The sequence below is a fragment of the Drosophila sulfurigaster genome, chromosome 3, assembly GCF_023558435.1.
Source record: "Drosophila sulfurigaster albostrigata strain 15112-1811.04 chromosome 3, ASM2355843v2, whole genome shotgun sequence".
Taxonomy (NCBI): Eukaryota; Metazoa; Arthropoda; class Insecta; order Diptera; family Drosophilidae; genus Drosophila; species Drosophila sulfurigaster.
Genome location: NC_084883.1, coordinates 31,783,740 through 31,803,173, shown reverse-complemented (window position 1 = coordinate 31,803,173; position 19,434 = coordinate 31,783,740). Strand labels below are relative to the sequence as shown.

Genomic DNA, 19,434 nt, shown 5'->3' with positions numbered 1-19,434 from the left:
ACCAAATAGTTAAAGTACCCACAGTACGAATACACTACTTTTCGGTCTTCTGTTCCCTCTCGCAAACTTAGAAAATAAACATATCGAAATGACTCGACGGGATCTTAAATTGCGCTGATAAGTAACAGGCTAACGACAATGAGTGTAGGTATCTATGTGTGCGTGAGTATGGCATTACAATTGTATATGAGAATCATGTTGCTTCTACATATAGTAAATAATCTGAAGTTCAATCGACAGTGAGTGAGCAGACGTGAGCGATTACATTTACATTTTATTTTTTGCAGAAATGATGTAGATTCTATCTATTGATTGTGCCTTGCATTATGCTGCACTACAACTTTTGTGACAGGCCGCAGGAAAATTTGGTGGTACAAATCGGCTAAAGCCCATCTCTAAGTCTCAAACTCACCGGAGTTGGTAGAAGACTTGAAGGACTTTCTGGATCTTATACCAACTGCGGATATAGATGAACTTGTCGCAGAACATTATATATTTGACTCTGGTTTTCGCCATGCAGCCGAATTTCTGCGCAGTTCGGACTTTAAGGAGCTGGCACAAAGTGCAGTACAGTTGACCGAAGTCATTGAGATTATAAATTTTCTGCATCTCAACGATAAAAGTATCAGGAAATGGCTTCATTTCCATAATCGCCACAACCGGCAGCTTATTATTGAAGACGCTGCAGTGGAAGAGTATGGCTACTTTTTATCAAATGGTTTGTCGAAGATATATATATATATACACATATATATAATATATATATATATTCAGTTCACTGTATTCAAAAACAAAAAAAAATGTTGAAGAGTGACCAAATAGTTGAAGTACCCACTGTACGAATACAGTTCTTTTCTCTCTTCTGCTCTCTCTCGCAAATTGAAAAAATAAACATACTCAGATGAATCGCCGGCGTCTTAAATTGTGCTGATAAGCAACAGGCTACCGACGATGAGTATGAGTGTATGTATGTGTGCGTGAGTATGGCATTGCAATTGTTTATAAATGTGTGAGAATTATGTTGCTTCGACAGAAATAATCTGAAGTTCAGCCGGCAGTGAGCGAACAGACGTGAGCGAGTACGCTTGATTGTTTTTTGCGGAAATGTCGAAGATTCTATTGATTGTGTGCCTTGCACTCTGCTGCACTACAACTTTTGTGACAGGCCGCAGGCAGATTTGGTGGTACAAATCGGCTAAAGTCCATCACCAAGTCTCATACTCACCGGAGTTGGTGCAAGACTTGACGGAATTTCTGAATCTTATACCGGCTTCGGTTATTGATGAAGTTGTCGCAGAACATTTAATTGTTGACTCTGGTTTTCGCAAGGCAATCAAATTTCTGCGCAGTTCGGAATTCAAGCAGCTGGTACAACGTGCGGAGCAATTGCCCGAAGTCATTGAGGTTATAAATTTTCTGCATCTCAATGATACGAGTATCAGGAAACGGCTTCATTTTCATTATCGGCATAACCGGCAGCTTATCATCGAAGGCGCTGCAGTGAAAGAGTATGGTTACTTTGTATCCAATGGTTTGTCGCAAAAAAGTCTAGAAGAGGGCGTGGTTGTTGTATTCCTGCCAGAGACCCAGAAGACTATTGAGACGCCTGCTAGCTTGGGAAGCTTTGTGAGCTTCATTCAGGAACTTTTGACGCATTTGCCACGGGATCGTTTTGTGGCTCTAATCAATGAGAAACGTAAAACTGGAACAGTGTTCCCCAAGTTTTATGCAGCACTGCGTAGTGACGAGTTTAAGCAACTTGTCGAGAAAACAATGGTAAATATATTTTTATAATTACTAAATGAAAACTATTAACTATTAACTATTAATCTTATACCATCACAGAAATCGCAGAATGTGCAGAATATTCTTAAAACGTTGGCCAGCCATGAAATTGATGCTGATGCACTGAAAGGAATTGCCTTTGAAGTTATCTCTTGGGGCCCAGAAGTCTAATTTATCAAAGAGAAAATTTCTTTATAAATTCAGTTGACTGCATTTAATAAACTGAGCTGGAAGCATGTTTATCTGTTAAATAATAAATGAATTTTATAATATGTATGATCTTCTTTCAATAGCTGCAAATCAGCTGTATCTTCTATAAATATTGTGTTGCAGCCCTTTAGGCGTAGTATTGAAATTGGTTGCCAATAATTTACTGTTGCATACTTTTACGCGCATTACATTTGTCGTAATTCAAAGAAATTTGAAACTTGTTGCTGGAACCACAACAGCTAACGAGAGATACGCGGTGCCGCTTGCTGATCAGTTGGTCTTCGGATTTATCAGACTGCAGTCGTCTCCGCGGAAATATTAAGTGAGTGTTAATCAAATCCAAGCAATCGCCATTTTGTTGCTTGCAAGTTCAAGAATTGGTGTTTGAAAAACTGAGTGGCCAAAATATTATTTTGAAAATAATTAATACATGATGAATCATTAAGGCATGAATTATGCAAATTAAGTGATGCTACGCAATTTATCTTATTCAATATTCAACATCGATGAGTGTTGTCGCGGAGAGATTTTTGAATTAATGGCAGTTAAGTGAATCACGCTTGTAATGCAGAAAAAAACGGAATGAGTAAAACCGCAGTTGCAAAGATCAGCATTTACGACCCACACAACAAAAGTAGCAGGAAAAAAAATGTTATAAACACGTTTTAGCACCTTAACGTCAAGGTTAAAAAACTGCAGAAATCGGCAAAAAACAATGCACATAAAAAAGACTCCTTTGTTTTAATGACGTTTGAAAGTAATTAAAAAAATACAATTTGACAAATGATTAGAGGATAGAAGACATATAAAAACTAAGCTGGAAGCCGTGACATCATCTGAAAAAGTTTTCCAAAAATTCACTTTAACTTGTTGGATTGTTGTGGGCAGACACGAACAGTTGTTTGCTGCCTTAAATGGCAACTGCCTCAGGCTTTTGCTTAAATTAATACTTGAGTATATGTATATGTATATGTATATGATTTCAAGAAATTAACTCACTTGCCCATGCACTGGGCCTGCAGTCATAATTTAGCTCCGTTTATCGTTTCCCTCGCAACAAGCTTTATCATTTACATGGACTTTTGGTTCGTCATGTTTCCGTTACATTCCCAGTTCAGTGAGCTATTACTCTAAGAACTCTAAGATGGACAGATATGTTGCCGTATTTGAATATGCTTATCGCCCTATTAGTTAGTTGCCCATTAGTCATTACAATTATTTGATATTAATTGAGTATTTATGCGCATTTAAAACTCGCCTCTCTTCTTTCATTTTCTTATTCCTTCTCTGTTTGTTGTCTGTTTATTTGTTTTTTGCCTTTTGCTTTGGCTCCGCCCAATAAATTTTACTTTACGTTTTTTTAATGAATCAAACACACAAAGGCGTAGCTACATTTGACAATTGCTGAAAGGGGTCAGCATTGAGATTTGTGAATTGAATTTGTAAATTACGTATACCTCATCAAGCCCTACACTGATTGGCTGTGGCTGTTAGCGAAGCAATTTGTATGCTATATTAGTTTCTAGCACCCCAGACGATTAATTGTATTTCAACTGAGCAAAATTCCTATTATATCAGCATTCTCTAGAATCCAGCGAGCGTCAGTCAAAACTGTGTTGTGCATTTCCAGCAGAGAGTGTGTATATAATTTAATTATTCTAAATTATCGAAAGTGCGGGGCACACTCTCGTTTTTGTTCCCCTTCCCCCGCTGGGTGTGCTCTTTGCCCTTCTGTTCGGTCCATATATTCGCTTTTGTTATTGTGTTCGCCGGGATTATTGTTGCTCTACATGTAGGCCAGCCAATTGTTTATGAAGTGCACATTATATACAACCTACTATATAAGCTCGTTGAAATCCACTTTAGTTAAACAAACATATGTGTGAGTGTGTGTGCGTGTGCGTGAATGTGAGTGTTCGTGCATCTGTATTATATTTCCTCGTATAAACATTTTGTGTTTTTTGTCTGCAGTACAAATGAATTTTTTTTGCCTACGCCACTCAAAACTCAGTTCAGCATGAAGTCATGCTTGCCGGCTCAGACCCATCTCCATCTCCAGCCCCATCTCCAGCTACAACCACATCTCCATTCACATCCATCTTAATTATGACGTTTTTATGATGACAATTTCGGCGTTGATAAAAAAAAATAACAGACAGATCCAAGCAAGCTGTTTTATTCGGGCAATGTGTTTCTTAACAAAACTACAACCTAATTGCGGACTTAATCAAATTAAGACACCAGAAAAAACGCTTTTTCAACTTCAAAACTATGCTACCTAAAAATAAATATGATGTTTAGCAATTAATAAGAATCTCAAAGACAGTACATAGGATTTTAATAGCTTTTTGCAGCTAAATAAACGGAAAAATGCGAAAAGTGCATAAAAATGGCTATAAATTAAATAAACAAAGAACGCAGTTGCCAATAAACTTGTTATACACAAACGAATTAGATCGCCTTCGCTTCGCAATCGCTTCTGTATCTTGTATCTTTCAATCGACCCGACACAGACGGGGCAGGCGTGTAGCACGATGCCCCGAAATTTCTGTCACGCCTCTAAGACAGCTCGTCACGTATTCGAAGCCAAGCACAAAAACGCAGAAAGTAAAAACTGACAACAACAATAACAACAACATACAAAAAATTGCTGACAAACATTAAGTTTTATGCGAACCGAGCAATAAACTCGAGTTGAACGGAGAGCTGAACAAACTTGCGCAAAACTTCCTCCGAATGTTGTAGTAATTATTGTTTCTTTTTTTTAACTTTTTTGTTACTCTTTTTCCTGCTTTGGTTGCAGAAATCTGCAAGGAAAAACTCGGAGAACGAGTTTGGCAACATATTCCACATGCAGTTTCATTATTCAATTCCCAATTCCATTCACTCGCATAGCGGATATTGCAGTTTATTGCAAAGATTTTTAATGACAGTTGAAGTAAGTGATGAACTTGCTTAGATTGTTGTACATATTGCAACATATCCTCTAATCTAAAATTAACTTCATCACGACTGCTTAATCTTTACTCATATATATCTCCATCAGATACATTTGTATCTACAAAGGTATTACTGCGCACTGTTTCTAAAGTATCGATGTGCTCTCATCTCCATAATGTCTAAAAGTACTCTAAATTTAACTTAACCGTTATTAATTACGTCACCCTTTAGTTTATGTCTAGCAATTTAATCTTTTATCATATCTATAAGAATGCGCCTCTGGCACAAGAAAGTATCTTAACCTTTTGTGGCTGTATTAAGATTACGCCATTCTGCGGTTTGCTTCAGCTTGTACTTGTTTATTTACCGGCGAGTGTCAAACAATGAAATTGTTTGTCAACCGACAGAAGTACTTAATTGGCTTGGTAAATACGAGCTAAGGTAAATACATATGGAGGCAAATATATCTAGTGAGAAATGAAGAGGGAAGTCAAGCCACAACCTTTAACCAATTAAGGAAGGTGATTGTGCAAATTATGCTTATCTCTTGCCTCTATTGACGCTTCTCAGCATCTCCGATTATTGCGGGGGGTTGGTTCGGATCGGGGCAACGTTTACAATAAATTATTTGTAAGAATTATCATCTGACAGCGGCTACTTATTAGTTGCTGATTGGCAAAGAGATACATGATGTTTTTAACGTTGTCGTTTCTTTTGTTTCCCAGCTGTGGACATACACGTTTTCAGCATTTTAAGCATAAGATTCGATATTTAAAACACAGCAGCTGAGGAATATTCAAATTAGCTCAATTCTCATGTGTGATTAGCCGATTTCTCACACATTTCAAGCATCAAAATAGACATGGCTTTGGCATCGACGTTAACTTTGACTTCATCTTCGACTTCGCCATGACGATCGCGATCGACTCTGGAAGCAAACAGAGCTGAGCAGAGAATCCGCACAAAAGAAGCCGCCAATGAATCTTTCAATTTGAACACTCGATGAAGCCCCTGTGGCCACAACGGAGTTCGAGTCTGATCTAAGCGCTAAAATTCAAACCGTAAAGCGTAACAAATTGATTGCTAATTGATATTGATATGTCGATTATTTTATGATTATTCTTTATGATCGTTAAATCTAATATCAGACTCAAAACTGGCAGCATCATCGGCTCTCAGCCCAGCAGAGAGTTGACTCACAACTGCCGCAGTGATCACAAGGTTAAGTGATCACCACTTGAACGCACCACTCCCACACACTCACACACAATAACAGAAGCCCCGCTACTTGACTGTGTCTGTGGTTCAATTGTTACCATTTAATAACATACTTATGGAATGTACCACAAAAACCACTTAAAAACGCTTTTTTTAATTACCACAGCGCAGATTTGAAAAAATTTGTTATATGCGGAGACGCATTAGATTTTCGTTGGGGGGAAACCTGTAAGTCAGCTTTCAGCACAAAACCGAGTGGTCAACGCATCAACTTTTGGGCCAAAAGACCAGCGACAGCTAACTGAAGGGAAGCTCGTTAAAATCAGCGTACCATGAAGCATTTGTCAATTGTCTGTGTGGGTTAGTTTAGCTCAGACTTGGCTTTGTTTTCCAAAAACAGTTCTTCAAGGTTTTGCCCAGATCTGTCAAAAATCAAGCAAAATATGCCGGACACCTTCAATGAGCTGCTTCTTATTACGTCTCAGTGGCGAAAACAATGCGGGTTCACTGCACAGAGAGAATTTTAACCAAAAAAAAACGAGACAAATTTCAAAATCAAAAATGCTTTAATCATTTTTAAAAAACGAAACAAAATTTAAATTTAAGTTATTGAATTTAAAAATAAAAAAAGATTTTCATTGCAATAAGATCTTTAATCCCTTTATTTTTTCCATTCGTTAGCAAATTGTTTTCTTAATGTAAGAATTTTCGGCATAAACATAAGTTTATAAATTAAATTTTCTATATCTTTTATTGTCCATTACAGTTCATTAACCTAGCGATAAACCATTAAGATGGACCTGAACAGATGCGGCTTTATTGATCCGCAAGCGCAGCTTGGTCTGGCGCTGGCCAAGCGGGATATACGTGAGTTCTATGCGGCACTCGAGATGGGAGCACAGCCAAATCTCCCGGATGAGCACAACACAAGCATCTACGAGAAGGCTTTGTCCACTGCGGGATGTGCGGAGTTCATCGAAGCTTGCCTTGCACATGGCTGCAATGTGAATTACGTGAGTACTTTCTACTGCTAGCAGCATTTTGCAATCGTAACGAAATTCCTTTCATGTGTAGATCAATCAAAAACACAACAAGGCAGCAATCAGCTATGCGGCCGACTCCCGAGACTCTCGCAATCTAGCCGTGCTCTTGAGTCGACCTGGAGTGCAGGTGGATCGCAAATACGGACAGTTGACGCCTCTCAATTCGCTGGCTAAAAATCTCAAAACCGACAATGTGGAGGAGGTGCGTGCCTGTATGCAGAGCCTGCTGCAATATGGCGCCTCGCCCAATCTGGTGGATCAGAGTGAGATGACACCGCTGCATCATGTACTGCGCAACAATAAGATTAATACAGCCAAACAGGAGCTGGTGCAGCTCTTTCTGGGGCAACCCAACCTAGACATCGATAGCTATCGCAATGGCCAGGTGCGTCAGATGCTGCAGCAACAATATCCAGAGCTTCCGTTGCCGCCACAACGCGATGCCAATGCGGACGGAGAGATCGATGGCGAGCGTCTGTTGCGCCAGCTGCGCGATGGCGATGAGTCGCAGTTCGAGCAGCTGCTGGCGGAGCATCAGTTGAACATCAGCGACAAGGATAATCTGCGCAACTTAACACAGGAGATGTATCACCCACTGTTAGTGGAGTCAATCAAGCGGGGCAAACAACGCTCCTTGGAAGCGATTCTCAACACGGGCATCAACATCAACAAAAAGGCAACCGGTGAAGCTACTGCGCCCATTGAGCTGTCCATCATCTGGGGCAATTGGCGGGCATTGGAGAAGCTGCTGCATCACCCAGAACTAAAAGTGGCACCAGGCACTTCGCTGCTGAACACTGTAATCAGCCGGCTGGAAGAGCAGCCCCTGGACGATTTCTGTGATCATCAGCGCTGCTTCGAACTGCTGCTGGCCAGCGAGCATGTGAACATCAACGAGGCAGATCCAAGTGGTCAAGTGCCCCTCCACTATGCCGCCAAGTATCGCAACTGGAAGGCTGTGCAGACACTGCTACATAATGGCGCCTACATTGGACCGAAGAGTAAGTTCAATGAGTTGCCCATTCACGATATGCCGGCCGAGCTGCTGGAGCAGCACTTTGACTCCTGCATCACAACCAATAAACAGAAGGCGGGTTCGCAGGCCTTTGAGATTATCGTTAACTTTGCGAATCTGATGCGCCAGGAGAAACCAGGTCAGATACCGCCAGGCACGGCAAGTGCACGCCACCTGCAAGACGAGATGACACCCATTGCCCATATTGCCGAGTCCAAGGAGCTGCGCCATTTGCTACAGCATCCGTTAATCTCCAGCTTTCTGTTCCTCAAGTGGCATCGTCTCTCCGTCATCTTCTATCTGAACTTTCTGCTCTACACGCTCTTCACCATCTCCATCATCACGCACACGTTGCTCCAGTTTCACCAGAGCGAGCATCAGGCACTCACTGCACTCTTTGGATTATTCTCCTGGATTGGCATAATCTACCTAATCATTCGCGAGGTAGTACAGTTTACTATGGCGCCACTTCAGTACTGGTGTTCAGTGACGAATTACATGGAGATAGCACTCATTGTACTCGCCATTACCACCTGCATCGAGTCCAACTACGACAAGGAGACACAGCGAGTACTGGCAGTGTTGACCATTCTGCTAGTATCACTGGAGTTCTGTCTGCTTGTTGGTTCCCTGCCAGTTCTGGCGATCTCGACACATATGCTCATGTTGCGCGCTGTGTCTAGCACTTTCCTCAAAAGTTTTGGTCTCTACTCGATATTTGTGATCACCTTCACTTTGTGCTTCTACATACTCTTTGGTAAGCCACAAGAACAGGAACAAAAGCCAGGTGAGGAGGAGGGAGATTTCAACAGCTTCTCGAATCCCATCGAGGCATTGATCAAGACCATTGTGATGTTGACGGGCGAGTTCGATGCTGGTGATATTAAGTTTGACACCCTCTCGACCTACCTAATCTTCGTGCTGTTCGTCTTGTTCATGACCATTGTGCTCTTCAATCTGCTGAATGGTTTGGCCGTCTCCGATACCCAGGTGAGTGAAACACTCAACGTTTTCCCTGCACAGCATTCTGAAGATACTTTTTGCAGGCCATCAAAGCTCAAGCGGAGCTCAATGGTGCCATCTGTCGCACCAATACCTTGCTGCGCTATGAGCAGGTGCTGACAGAGCGCAATGGATGCACCGGGTTCATCGTGAACAGCGAACCCTTCCGTACAATTTGCCAGCGATTGCTGAACATCTATCCCAACTATATGACTGTGCGCCAGATCTCCATACTGCCGAATGATGGCAACCAGGTGCTCATTCCCAAGATGAATGTCTACGAAATGAAGGAACTCAGCAACGGTAATGGCAAGACCATGGCCAGTTTCCAGTCATTGGCCACAAATGCTGTGCCGGAGCAGCAGAAGAAACTGCTCGATCCGCCCCTAACGCTGCTGCCCTGCTGCTGTTCCAAGATCAGCAACAAGTGCTCCAAGATGGATAGCAGAACCGTTAAGCTGGCCCTCGCTGTAATCGATCAAAAGTCGACTGCAGAGCAGAAGCGTCAACGGGAGCAATTGACAGAGCGACGATTCCAGCTGATGGAACAGAAGCTGGAGCAATTACTGCAGTTACTACACCAGGAAAGGAATTAGCCGGAGAACCTATAAAACTCATTAAAGACGATTAATATGAGGAATCGAAATTATATACTAAATGAGAGGCGAAATATTGTAAGAGAATTTCATGCTCCATTTAGAATACCATTTAAAGTCGCATTTGTATTGCATTTTATTTTGTTATATAGTTTATTTTGTTTAAGTAATATTGTATTGTTTAGAACCTACATTCACCCTTGAGAATGAACCCGTTTGATCGCCTGAAACTAACATTTCTACATTATTTATACACGCATAACTAGATTTAACTCGACTGTGTTAAATTAAATCAATTTCACGGTCTAACAAATTGGCTAACGGCTAAAAGAGCCAATTAATTCGAATGATTGATGTTCAAAATATTCAACGATTGATGCGGCATATTGAAAATTTTGTATTTAATTGTAGTGTTAATATTAAATAAGTTAGTCAAAGAGTTAGCAGCTTGACTAATATGAAATGACATAAGCATGTGGAAACTGAAATTTACAATTTCGAAGTGAGTTTGAGTTTCAATTTGAGCTGCAAGTTTTAGATTAAGAATTTGTCTAAGCTTCTACATCTATTAAGTATATTTTTTATTATGCTTTGTATCATTAAAATTGCATGTCTAACAAACAATAATTGTGTATTCTCTATATACTATTTAAACCTTGAACCTACACGTTATTTAAGAATTCTTAGAGAAAATATTATAAATAGTGCCTAACAATATTGAATGAATTTCATATGTTGCTTGTAGTATTATGATTGTTACATACATTGTATATATTGTATATTATACAATTATAATGGTAGTTGTGATAATATTTCGTCCACTACTGTATTGAACAACATTATGGCTACTACTGTACACATTAATAAATACGAATCTGTTGCATAGTTTCGGGCGCAAAATTAAAAGCTCTTTTATAAATAAATTGCTTCTATGCTTTTACACGAATTTATATTCATAGAAATTTAAGCTAAAGCACATCTAAAAATAACAAGAGATTTGCCATGTTGTAGTCAGAAATTGTTTTATTAACATACGAATATATAAATATAATTAAATTTAACAAAACCCTTATGAGTTATAAACTGAATAACTGAAATAATCACTATTATAATAGTAGTTATGATCTTTTCAATATATATATTTATATATACTTATATACAATTCGAACTAAAAAAAAAAACAATTTGTTGTCTGCGTTTTGCTCTGCTTTCGGTAATTAATTATGTCATTATTTTGTTTCAACAAATTCTCGGGTTCTTGAATTATATAATTATATACTATACATCATATATCTTCCATCTATAATTTCCACACTCACACAGAGTGCGCTGGCGTGTATATGTATGTGTGTATGTGCGCGCACAGTGGCCACAGTTATCCGAAAAATGTTGAATTTGAATATCAATGTTCAGTTTAAAATTGGTTTGCGTTTTTTGACATCCGTTAATAAATTTTGACTTTCGATAAGTATACGTATAAGTATAAGTAGTATAAGTATAATGGTTATATAATATTTAGACAGTAAATATTGTATAAACGAATATCTTTACTGTACCATTGTTACCCGAGTAAATATTTAATTGCAAATGTTAGATTTATGTTTTATTTTCTTTTCATTATCATAATGTTTTTTTTATCGCTTTCTTTTGTTTTGTTTTGATTTGATATGATTCGGTTCATTATGTCACTATATATACTCATTATCTTTAATGTTTTCCTTTTTATTACTGATTGGATCAAATCAAATCAATTTCATGGTCTAACAACGGCTAACTAAGCCAATTAAATCAAATGAGCGATTTAATCAAACTGTTTTATTAATGAAGTTAAAAGCTTAACAAATATTAAATAACATAGGAATATGGAAATAGATATGGAAAATGTTCTACAAGCTGAGTATTGATTTGAGTTTGATCCGTTTGCAAGTTGAGCGCAGCTATGAATAATATAATTATTATAATTGATAATTTGTTTAAGCTATGCAGTTATTAAGTAAATATAATATTTGATTATGCTTAGGACGACTAAAAACGCATGTCTAATATCAAAAACTTGTCACTTTTGCAGCATTTTTTGTTTTGTTCATCATACATACATATTTCATATTGTTGTAACGGCAAATCAAAATAATTGACATTGTTTTCAGAGCATGTTAAACAATTTGTATGCTTTGCCTATATATGTTTTTATTATTAAATATCAAATACTATTATTATATTTGTTTTCTTTTTTGTTTTTGTTTTTTTATTTTTGTTTGATATATGAAACGTTAACTTTTTTTTTGAACCTCAACGCGTTAATTTACAACAAATAAAATCGTGTGTATTCTTCTGTAAGGCATGCCTAATCAAACCAGCTGTACTGTACTATAACTGTACTTACGATACCAGTATGTACATATCAATTTATTCATTACTTTTGTATATATATATATTCATTTTTGTTATTTGTTTATGGTTTTGTGTAATTATCGTATTGGTATTTCGACCCGATTCGGTCTGCTGCACTGCGGTGCTATGAGCTATATGTTAAATGCACAGGACTGTTTCTGTTTCTTTTGTCTGTTTTGTTGCTGTTGTTGTTCTTGGTGTTGCTGTGGTTGTTGTTGCAGTTTGGTACATTGTTTAGTTGTTTAATTTTAAATTGGACTACTAAAATTGCTGGGGTTTTTTTATTTGGGAGGGTAAAAGCATTTCCATATGACCTGCTTTGTGGGATTCTTCTTCTGGTTGGTTGGGTGTTACTTTTTGCTTGTGAAATTTGTTTGTTTGGTTTGTCCAAGCTCTGGCCCCTGGCACAGGTTGCGTTTATAATCAATATATGCCTCATTCGTTTTATTGTCGTTATACTCTATGACTAAATAAAATGTTGTGTTTGCATCTCGCGACTTATCTAGAGATGTCTCTTTAAATAATGCCTCGATCATCCTAATCAAAAAAGAACATTTTGGTTAAGCGATTATTATTGAAGACATTGGAAATTAAAGCTTGTTTAGGTTTCTTTGTTTTGCTGTCGCTTGAATTTGTTTCTATTGCTAGATGTTATTATAAACTTCGTTTATGTTATGTACAGATTGTATTGATTTATAGAGTTCTATTGTAAATTCTACGCAATGAGTACGTAATATAAGAGTATGTATGTATAATAATCCTTGCAAATGTTTTTCTTTTTTTTTTCTTCTTGTTTTTACGCCTATGTACCAATTATAAATATCACTTAATTGACGAGTGTTTGGTTTCTGTCTGTTTTATTTTTGGTTTTTGTTTTTATTTATGTTGTTATTCTCATAGTTATTTGATACATGTTATTCATTATTTATTATCCGTTTAGCAATTTGTTAACAATTCTAATTAAAAGTTATGATCTTAAGTTTTCTTGTGTAAAAATTGCAGTTAAAATCACAAGTGTGTACGTTTTATTTTGTATTTGTTTTTGTTTTTTTTTGGTTTTTTGTATTGGAGATAACGATTTAATTGGTACCATAATTTCAATTTTATATCAATCGCTGTCTGATTGTCTGTTGTTAAGTTAGAAAGAGTTTTCGAGTAGAAGTGTAAAAGTGTGCGCTGCACTGATTGCTGCAGAGTGTCGTATGTTATCAGTTGTTTTGACTTGTCCAGTATCCTGTGTTCGATGTGGAAACTTAATATGATTGCATATACATACATCCCATACATATGTATGTAGTATAACCTAAACACACACAATCAATTCTCACAGAATATACAATATGTATAATAATAATAGAAAACAACATTTCAAATCAGTTTCTTTGAAACTCGGCCAAGGCCTAAAGTATATGTAGATACAAATATAGTTGGTATAAGTATGTGTATATGTATGTAAAGATATAGAAGTACATGTGTATATAATTTGTTAATTATGTATATAAATGTATGCACGAGTATGTACGAGTATGTTCGTGGAAGCTTTGTATAGAAGATCGATCATTAATGCAATTTTGATTTCACGTTTTAGTTAGACTAAATAAAAACACTTGGTAGTATGTATGCCTATGGTAAGAGTATTCGATATAGTGTTAAGATCATAAGTAAATGTATAATTTAATATGTATGTATGCTAAGTATAATAATATATATAATAATAATAATAATAAAAGTTCTCACTGGTACACAATGCACATTGCTTAGGTAGGACTGTGGTTCTTCATTCAACTGGCTAATAAAGATCTGGTACATACGTACATAGTTGTCGTTGATGATGTAGCTGCATTAAGTACGATAACATCTTCAGTGTGTTTTTGTAGTACAAATAATTACGAGTCTATAACCCGATTGGGTCTTCTTAGCTATTAAACGATTTATTGTGCGAATTGCACTTGATTCGAGTTAAATTGCTTTTTGGAATGTTAAATCACTTGACTTCTTGTTTTGGCTTTAGTTTGAGTTTGAGATTGAGTTTACATTGAGATTGTGTTGAATAGCATGAGAATGGGGACACAAGGGGAGGAAGGACAGTATTGAAATCTACTATTTGGTAATACTTCGATTTTTTGTACTTGAACAATCGGTACGGATAATATATTCTAGACTGTAGTCGTAGTTGTAATGGTAATTTGAATATCTCAACAGAAAACCTCTCGTAAATATTTTATACAATCGTTGCTAACTAATTTATATATAATATATAGTATGTTTTGTTTTCAATTAATGCTATGAATAAATATATGTATATTATTAGCTTTTCATTACTTTAAAATACTTCCTTTGGCATATGTACAAAATATATATATATATATAGAGATAAGTATATATATTGCGCTAAAGAAAAAGAAATTCTATCATTACGAATACACGAGCCTAAGACTACGCCACGAATTTGTTAGTTACAATATGCATTTATGTATAATTCTATGTAATTCTGTATCGTATTGCATTTTATTGTATAATTAAAAACAACCTTCAAAATATCTTCGAAATCGGCCTATATATATATATACGAGTAGTTGTATATACATATACTTGACTGACTGATTGATTGACGACTAAACAAAAATACCAACCGATTAGTTAGACCCTATTTATACTATCTCATATTTTCAATTTTATATTTATAGTTATATTAATGTTAATGTTAATATTAATGTTAATGTTAATGTTAGTGTATTAATTTGCTGTTGCTTTTTGTTTTGATTTGATTTGAGTATTACAACGTGTACGCACTGTACGGTTTAATGCACGTTTTGTTAACACAGAGTTTATATTGATTTTTTTTGTTGTAAACTAAACTAGGCTAAGGCTAAGCTAAATTTAACTAAACTAAACTAAGCTAAACTAAACTAGACTTGGCTGGACGCACAGCGCACTGTTACCAAGCCAGCATTGAATGGATATATATAAACATTGGATAGTTCCATTGAAGTATCGTATAAAGCGACTAGTAAGTAGGTCTGTTTCATATGTAAATACTTGTATAATTAATCGACTATAATAACAAAGGGGCAAGTGCGTTGCCCCGGCTATAAGTGCGCTTCCAAATGCTAATGGAAACTTCTCTCAGACTGGAGATTGTCAACTTGGGCGCTGCCCGCCGACTCCTGTTGACTGGCTAGCTGATGAGGTGCTGCTGCTGCTGCTGGTGCTGCTGCAACTGTTGCTGCTGGTAATGGTGCTCGTATTGCTGTTGCTCTTGCTATTGGATTGCTGATCCTGATGACTCTCTGACTCTCCCGTATTGATTGAAGGTCATCTTTGCTGGTCCTCAATGCGTGCACTGACTTCGGCAACGGGTGCATGTGTTTGTTGCTCTCCCTCCTCAATGGTAACAGCCATGTCAGTTGTATGCACAACATTGGACTCGGGATTGTAGTCGTAGAACACTTGCGATGTATCGCCCTGCACGTTGACATCGATCGGCGTATCGACATCAATTGCAGGGGTTGTCGGTGCATTGGCAAAACCGCTGTCCATGCTAAAGTCACCTCGTGGCGGCTCCTTTGGACTGTCAACCATGATCTGCACCGTGGGCATTAGACAGCTATCCATGGCGCTCTCTGCGGAACCGGTACTGATGCGTATCTGCGGTGGCTTCGGCTTCTCATGCCCATTGCCATTGCCATTGCTGTTCGATGTGCTGTGACTGACGTGCGATGACTGGCTACACTCGTCGTCCTCCTCCTTGTATTCCTCGCTCTCGCGATGCACCAGCACATGCACTAACGTTGCATTGTCCGGTCGCAGACTGAGGGAATGTCCATGCGCCAGCGGATGCGTTTGCTGTTCCGGCGATGGCTTCGTTACAATCACCTCCGGTGCTGGTCCATCCGCTGTAAACGGTGCAAAAAAGAGGAGACTTTAGTGATGGGTGCTCCATGAGTGAAGTGATTTGAATACGATTTACACATACAGACAAAAGCGTTCTTGTTAACTCTTAAAGCGCTTTGTGCTGACAAACCTCTTTCTAGGGGCGGTTTCTTGCGAATAAAACTAGAGGCGCGCTTACGCGTTGGAGTTACTGCCGCCTGCTGTTGGTCAACGTTGATTGTGGCGCCAGCAGAGGCTGAGGCAGAGGCTGAGGCGGATGTGGAGGATGTTGAGGTTGAGGTGGTGTTGTTGGTGTTTATTGCAGCTGTTTGTAGGTGAAATGCACGCATTAGTGTCATAGGATCGTGATTAACACACATATAGTTCAAATAGGTTGTGTGACAGAGGTCAAAGTTCATAGGTAATTAGGAGTAAGTTAGTTGCGATTAATTGAGTATACGTAAAACAGATACGAGAGAGAGGAGAGAGTATGTCATGAATAACGAGTTAACGAGAATTAACAAATTGTGAGTGTCTGTACAACGAATGGTTCGTGATGTATTTGGCAAAAGCAACGATTTGATTGAGATTGAGATGTCGAGTTGTCGAAAGAAAGAACGAGAGATACTATTAAGACAGAGAGTGAGCGAGAGTGCGAAAGAGATAGTGCAAGAGAGAGAGACGTAGAAGCCGCATGATTATGATTATAATATTTATATATAGATTATATGCATATGTAATTGATGAGTATTTCGATTAATCAATGGTGCAGTCTATATGGTGGTACGGTGGATCAGTGACTCTGTGGACTATGTACAAATAGTATTTACACAAACAATATCGAGAGAGTGGTTGGTAATTTAATTTAATTTATGTGGATTTGGCTGTGGATAAGGCACTTGTCAATAATTACTTTTTCTATGTACTGAAGGTGAGGTTAAACTGTCATCGACAGCATCCTGATGACGCAAAAAGAAATTATAAAAGCTTCGGCGACGACTTGCTCTAGGCGCTTCCACAAATATGCTACCGCTAATGATATAGATTATAGAAATAATAATAGTAAATCACAAAACACAATAAATTTTCAATGATGTTTCAAGTCGTTAAGTAATAGCAGTAGTAGTAGTGGTAGGAGTAGAGATTTTTGTAGATTGTAGATTGTTTAAGTTAAGATAAGTACGACAGATAGACAAATACTTGGATCAATTAATTATATCTTTTTTTCTGTACGGTACATAAGATACATATATTAGGCTCTGCAATTTTTTGACGAAAATACGAATTCAAAATTGTCTCACATATAGGACTTTACAAAAAAGCTGTAAGAATGTAATAAGCTGTACAATTGATTATACATGGAATATACATACATATATACTTAGATATGTGTATATAAAAAATATTTTAAGTGTAAGTTTTTGTTGAGGCATTTCCCCAAAAATTTTGTTTTGCTTTATCAGCGATATTTCAAGCAAATGACTTCAAAGATCGCCGTTTCCAATCAGATCGAATTTCTGTTGTATGTATTGTAGTATAGAATTGAAGTAATACATATGTATATGGAATGCTGCTACATTAAGAGGAATGCAAACTATAAGAAGGTACAATGAGAATCGTGATAGATTGTTAAGGGCAAGCAGCGGCTAGTTAGCAACTTAGAAGATAATCAACTAAAATTACGCATTCAATGTCTTGCTTCAGATAGTTACTTTTGGATAGGCCTCTACTTACAAATTTTACTCAAATGTTTGATTGTTTGTTTATTATTTTACTATAATTGATTTAAGAACTGCAGATAGGTTTTAGTTTTAGTAGTAGTTGTAGTTGTTGTAATAGAGCATATTGCAGCAAATGAGAGTTAAGTATTTATTGGCATAGACTGTTTGAATATTGATTTTGATAAAAATTTGAGATTTTGTTGTTTGTTGTTTTGGTTTAGCTTTGCTTTTGAATGAGGGGCGATTGGGATGTTGAAACTAGTAGTTTAAAAGACGATTTTAAATATATTTAAATATATATACTATTATATATTGTATGAGTGAGCTGGTGGCGGCGAGAAGAGAACTAAAAAAACAAAGTTGTAAGAATTGCTATTTGTAGTTGTAAGATAATTGTTTGTTTGTTTTTTTTGATTGTTGATGTTAGCTAGCTGGTATGAGCATTGCCTTTACCTAAGTAATTCAAGCCACTAGGCTGGGAGCCACTTCTTAATACGGCTGTGACCATATCTGCGAGCAAGGACTCATAGTTTAGGGAGATACAAGAGGATATGCTAAAAATAGGGCTCAATTTTTAAATATATATTGTGAAACACAAAATACGTTAAATTTAAGATTCATCAATGTTGCTGTTTGCTGTTAGCTGTTGCTGTTTTGCTGTTTGCTGTTCATGATTGTGAAAGCCTTTCGTCTAAAAATTGCATTTCGAATCACGTATATGATTTCTGAGTGTCTATGTGTGTGTGTGTTTTTGGGTGTGTCTCGTGTGTAGCTTGTGAGTGTGAATAAGGTTAAGGATTAACTACCGTTTGCCCAGCTCATCGCTTTGCTGTTTAATATCCTTGACCACATCATCAGCGCCGGAGACCAGCATTAGTGGCAGATTAAGCCAAGGTCCAGCGAGTTCGCTTAGATCTGACGCATCCGAGGCACGCGAAGATTTGCGAGAAGAGGCGCGACTGGAGCAGGCAGTGCCACGACGGCTTACCTAGAATATAAAAGATAATTTAATACTTGTACCAATTGGCAACTCAATTGCTTTGCTCACCTGCAGATGGAAAAAATTCAGCGCAGAGAGCTTCGATTGCCAGCCACCGGGACTGGAGTTCTGTGTGGCGCTATCACCTGAATTGGACCGTTCCTTTTCGCGTTTACGCCTACGAAATAATAATAAGGAAATCAATATCAATTTAGGCATTGTGTTATGTGCTAATAATGTTCTATGGGTTAGTTTCTAGTGGGCTGCATTTAGTACCGCAAATAGTCCTTCCAAGCGGTTTGAATGGTCTTAGCCGCCTTTTCCTGGCGCTTCCAGATCCGCGTCGACGAAACAATTTCCAATTCTTTGCGCGTTGGAAACTGTTTCTTGAACTTGACATCCATTTGTTCCTGCAACTGTTTGAAGTTATCGGTCTCCTCGACATGACCTAGCACGTGCTTAACTAGCGCGTGCAAAATATCGAGACAGTGTATTTTATTACCCTTAGAGATGGGCAGATTAAATGACACTAAAGCGACATTATTGGGCTTCGAGATGCCCAATGGTGGATCGAGTGAGGCAATAAAATCGGACAGTTGCGAGAAGTGTATAAATTGGGTGGCATGTGGATCATATCTGAAACGAAATCAATCGAATATAG

The 19,434-nt window shown here is 37.6% G+C and overlaps 4 protein-coding genes across 4 annotated transcripts in view; 3 read left to right on the top strand and 1 right to left on the bottom strand.

Annotated features, from left to right (window-relative positions):
- Positions 1 to 138: 138 nt before the first annotated feature.
- Positions 139 to 1,061, top strand: LOC133840023 (uncharacterized). The gene is made up of 3 exons (XM_062271675.1): positions 139 to 166; positions 401 to 722; positions 1,034 to 1,061. The coding sequence occupies exons 1-3, from the start codon at positions 139 to 141 to the stop codon at positions 1,059 to 1,061; spliced, it is 378 nt and encodes a 125-aa protein (XP_062127659.1).
- Positions 1,035 to 2,054, top strand: LOC133845058 (uncharacterized). Its single transcript, XM_062279396.1, has 2 exons — positions 1,035 to 1,776; positions 1,846 to 2,054. The coding sequence occupies exons 1-2, from the start codon at positions 1,105 to 1,107 to the stop codon at positions 1,954 to 1,956; spliced, it is 783 nt and encodes a 260-aa protein (XP_062135380.1). The 5' UTR covers positions 1,035 to 1,104; the 3' UTR covers positions 1,957 to 2,054.
- A 158-nt stretch (positions 2,055 to 2,212) lies between these two features.
- LOC133845055 (transient receptor potential cation channel protein painless) lies at positions 2,213 to 11,179 on the top strand. Its single transcript, XM_062279393.1, has 4 exons — positions 2,213 to 2,317; positions 6,920 to 7,166; positions 7,228 to 9,201; positions 9,258 to 11,179. Exons 2-4 carry the CDS (start codon positions 6,948 to 6,950, stop codon positions 9,807 to 9,809), a joined length of 2,745 nt encoding a protein of 914 aa, XP_062135377.1. The 5' UTR covers positions 2,213 to 2,317; positions 6,920 to 6,947; the 3' UTR covers positions 9,810 to 11,179.
- Positions 11,180 to 13,223: 2,044 nt separating this feature from the next.
- The window catches only part of LOC133845054 (sodium channel protein 60E), a 39,494-nt gene continuing 33,283 nt past the window's right edge, over positions 13,224 to 19,434 (bottom strand). Inside the window, 6 exon segments of the mRNA XM_062279392.1 lie at positions 13,224 to 16,096; positions 16,177 to 16,398; positions 18,248 to 18,348; positions 18,601 to 18,782; positions 18,843 to 18,951; positions 19,050 to 19,409. Coding sequence (XP_062135376.1) covers positions 15,342 to 16,096; positions 16,177 to 16,398; positions 18,248 to 18,348; positions 18,601 to 18,782; positions 18,843 to 18,951; positions 19,050 to 19,409 — 1,729 coding nt within the window. The 3' untranslated portion in view covers positions 13,224 to 15,341.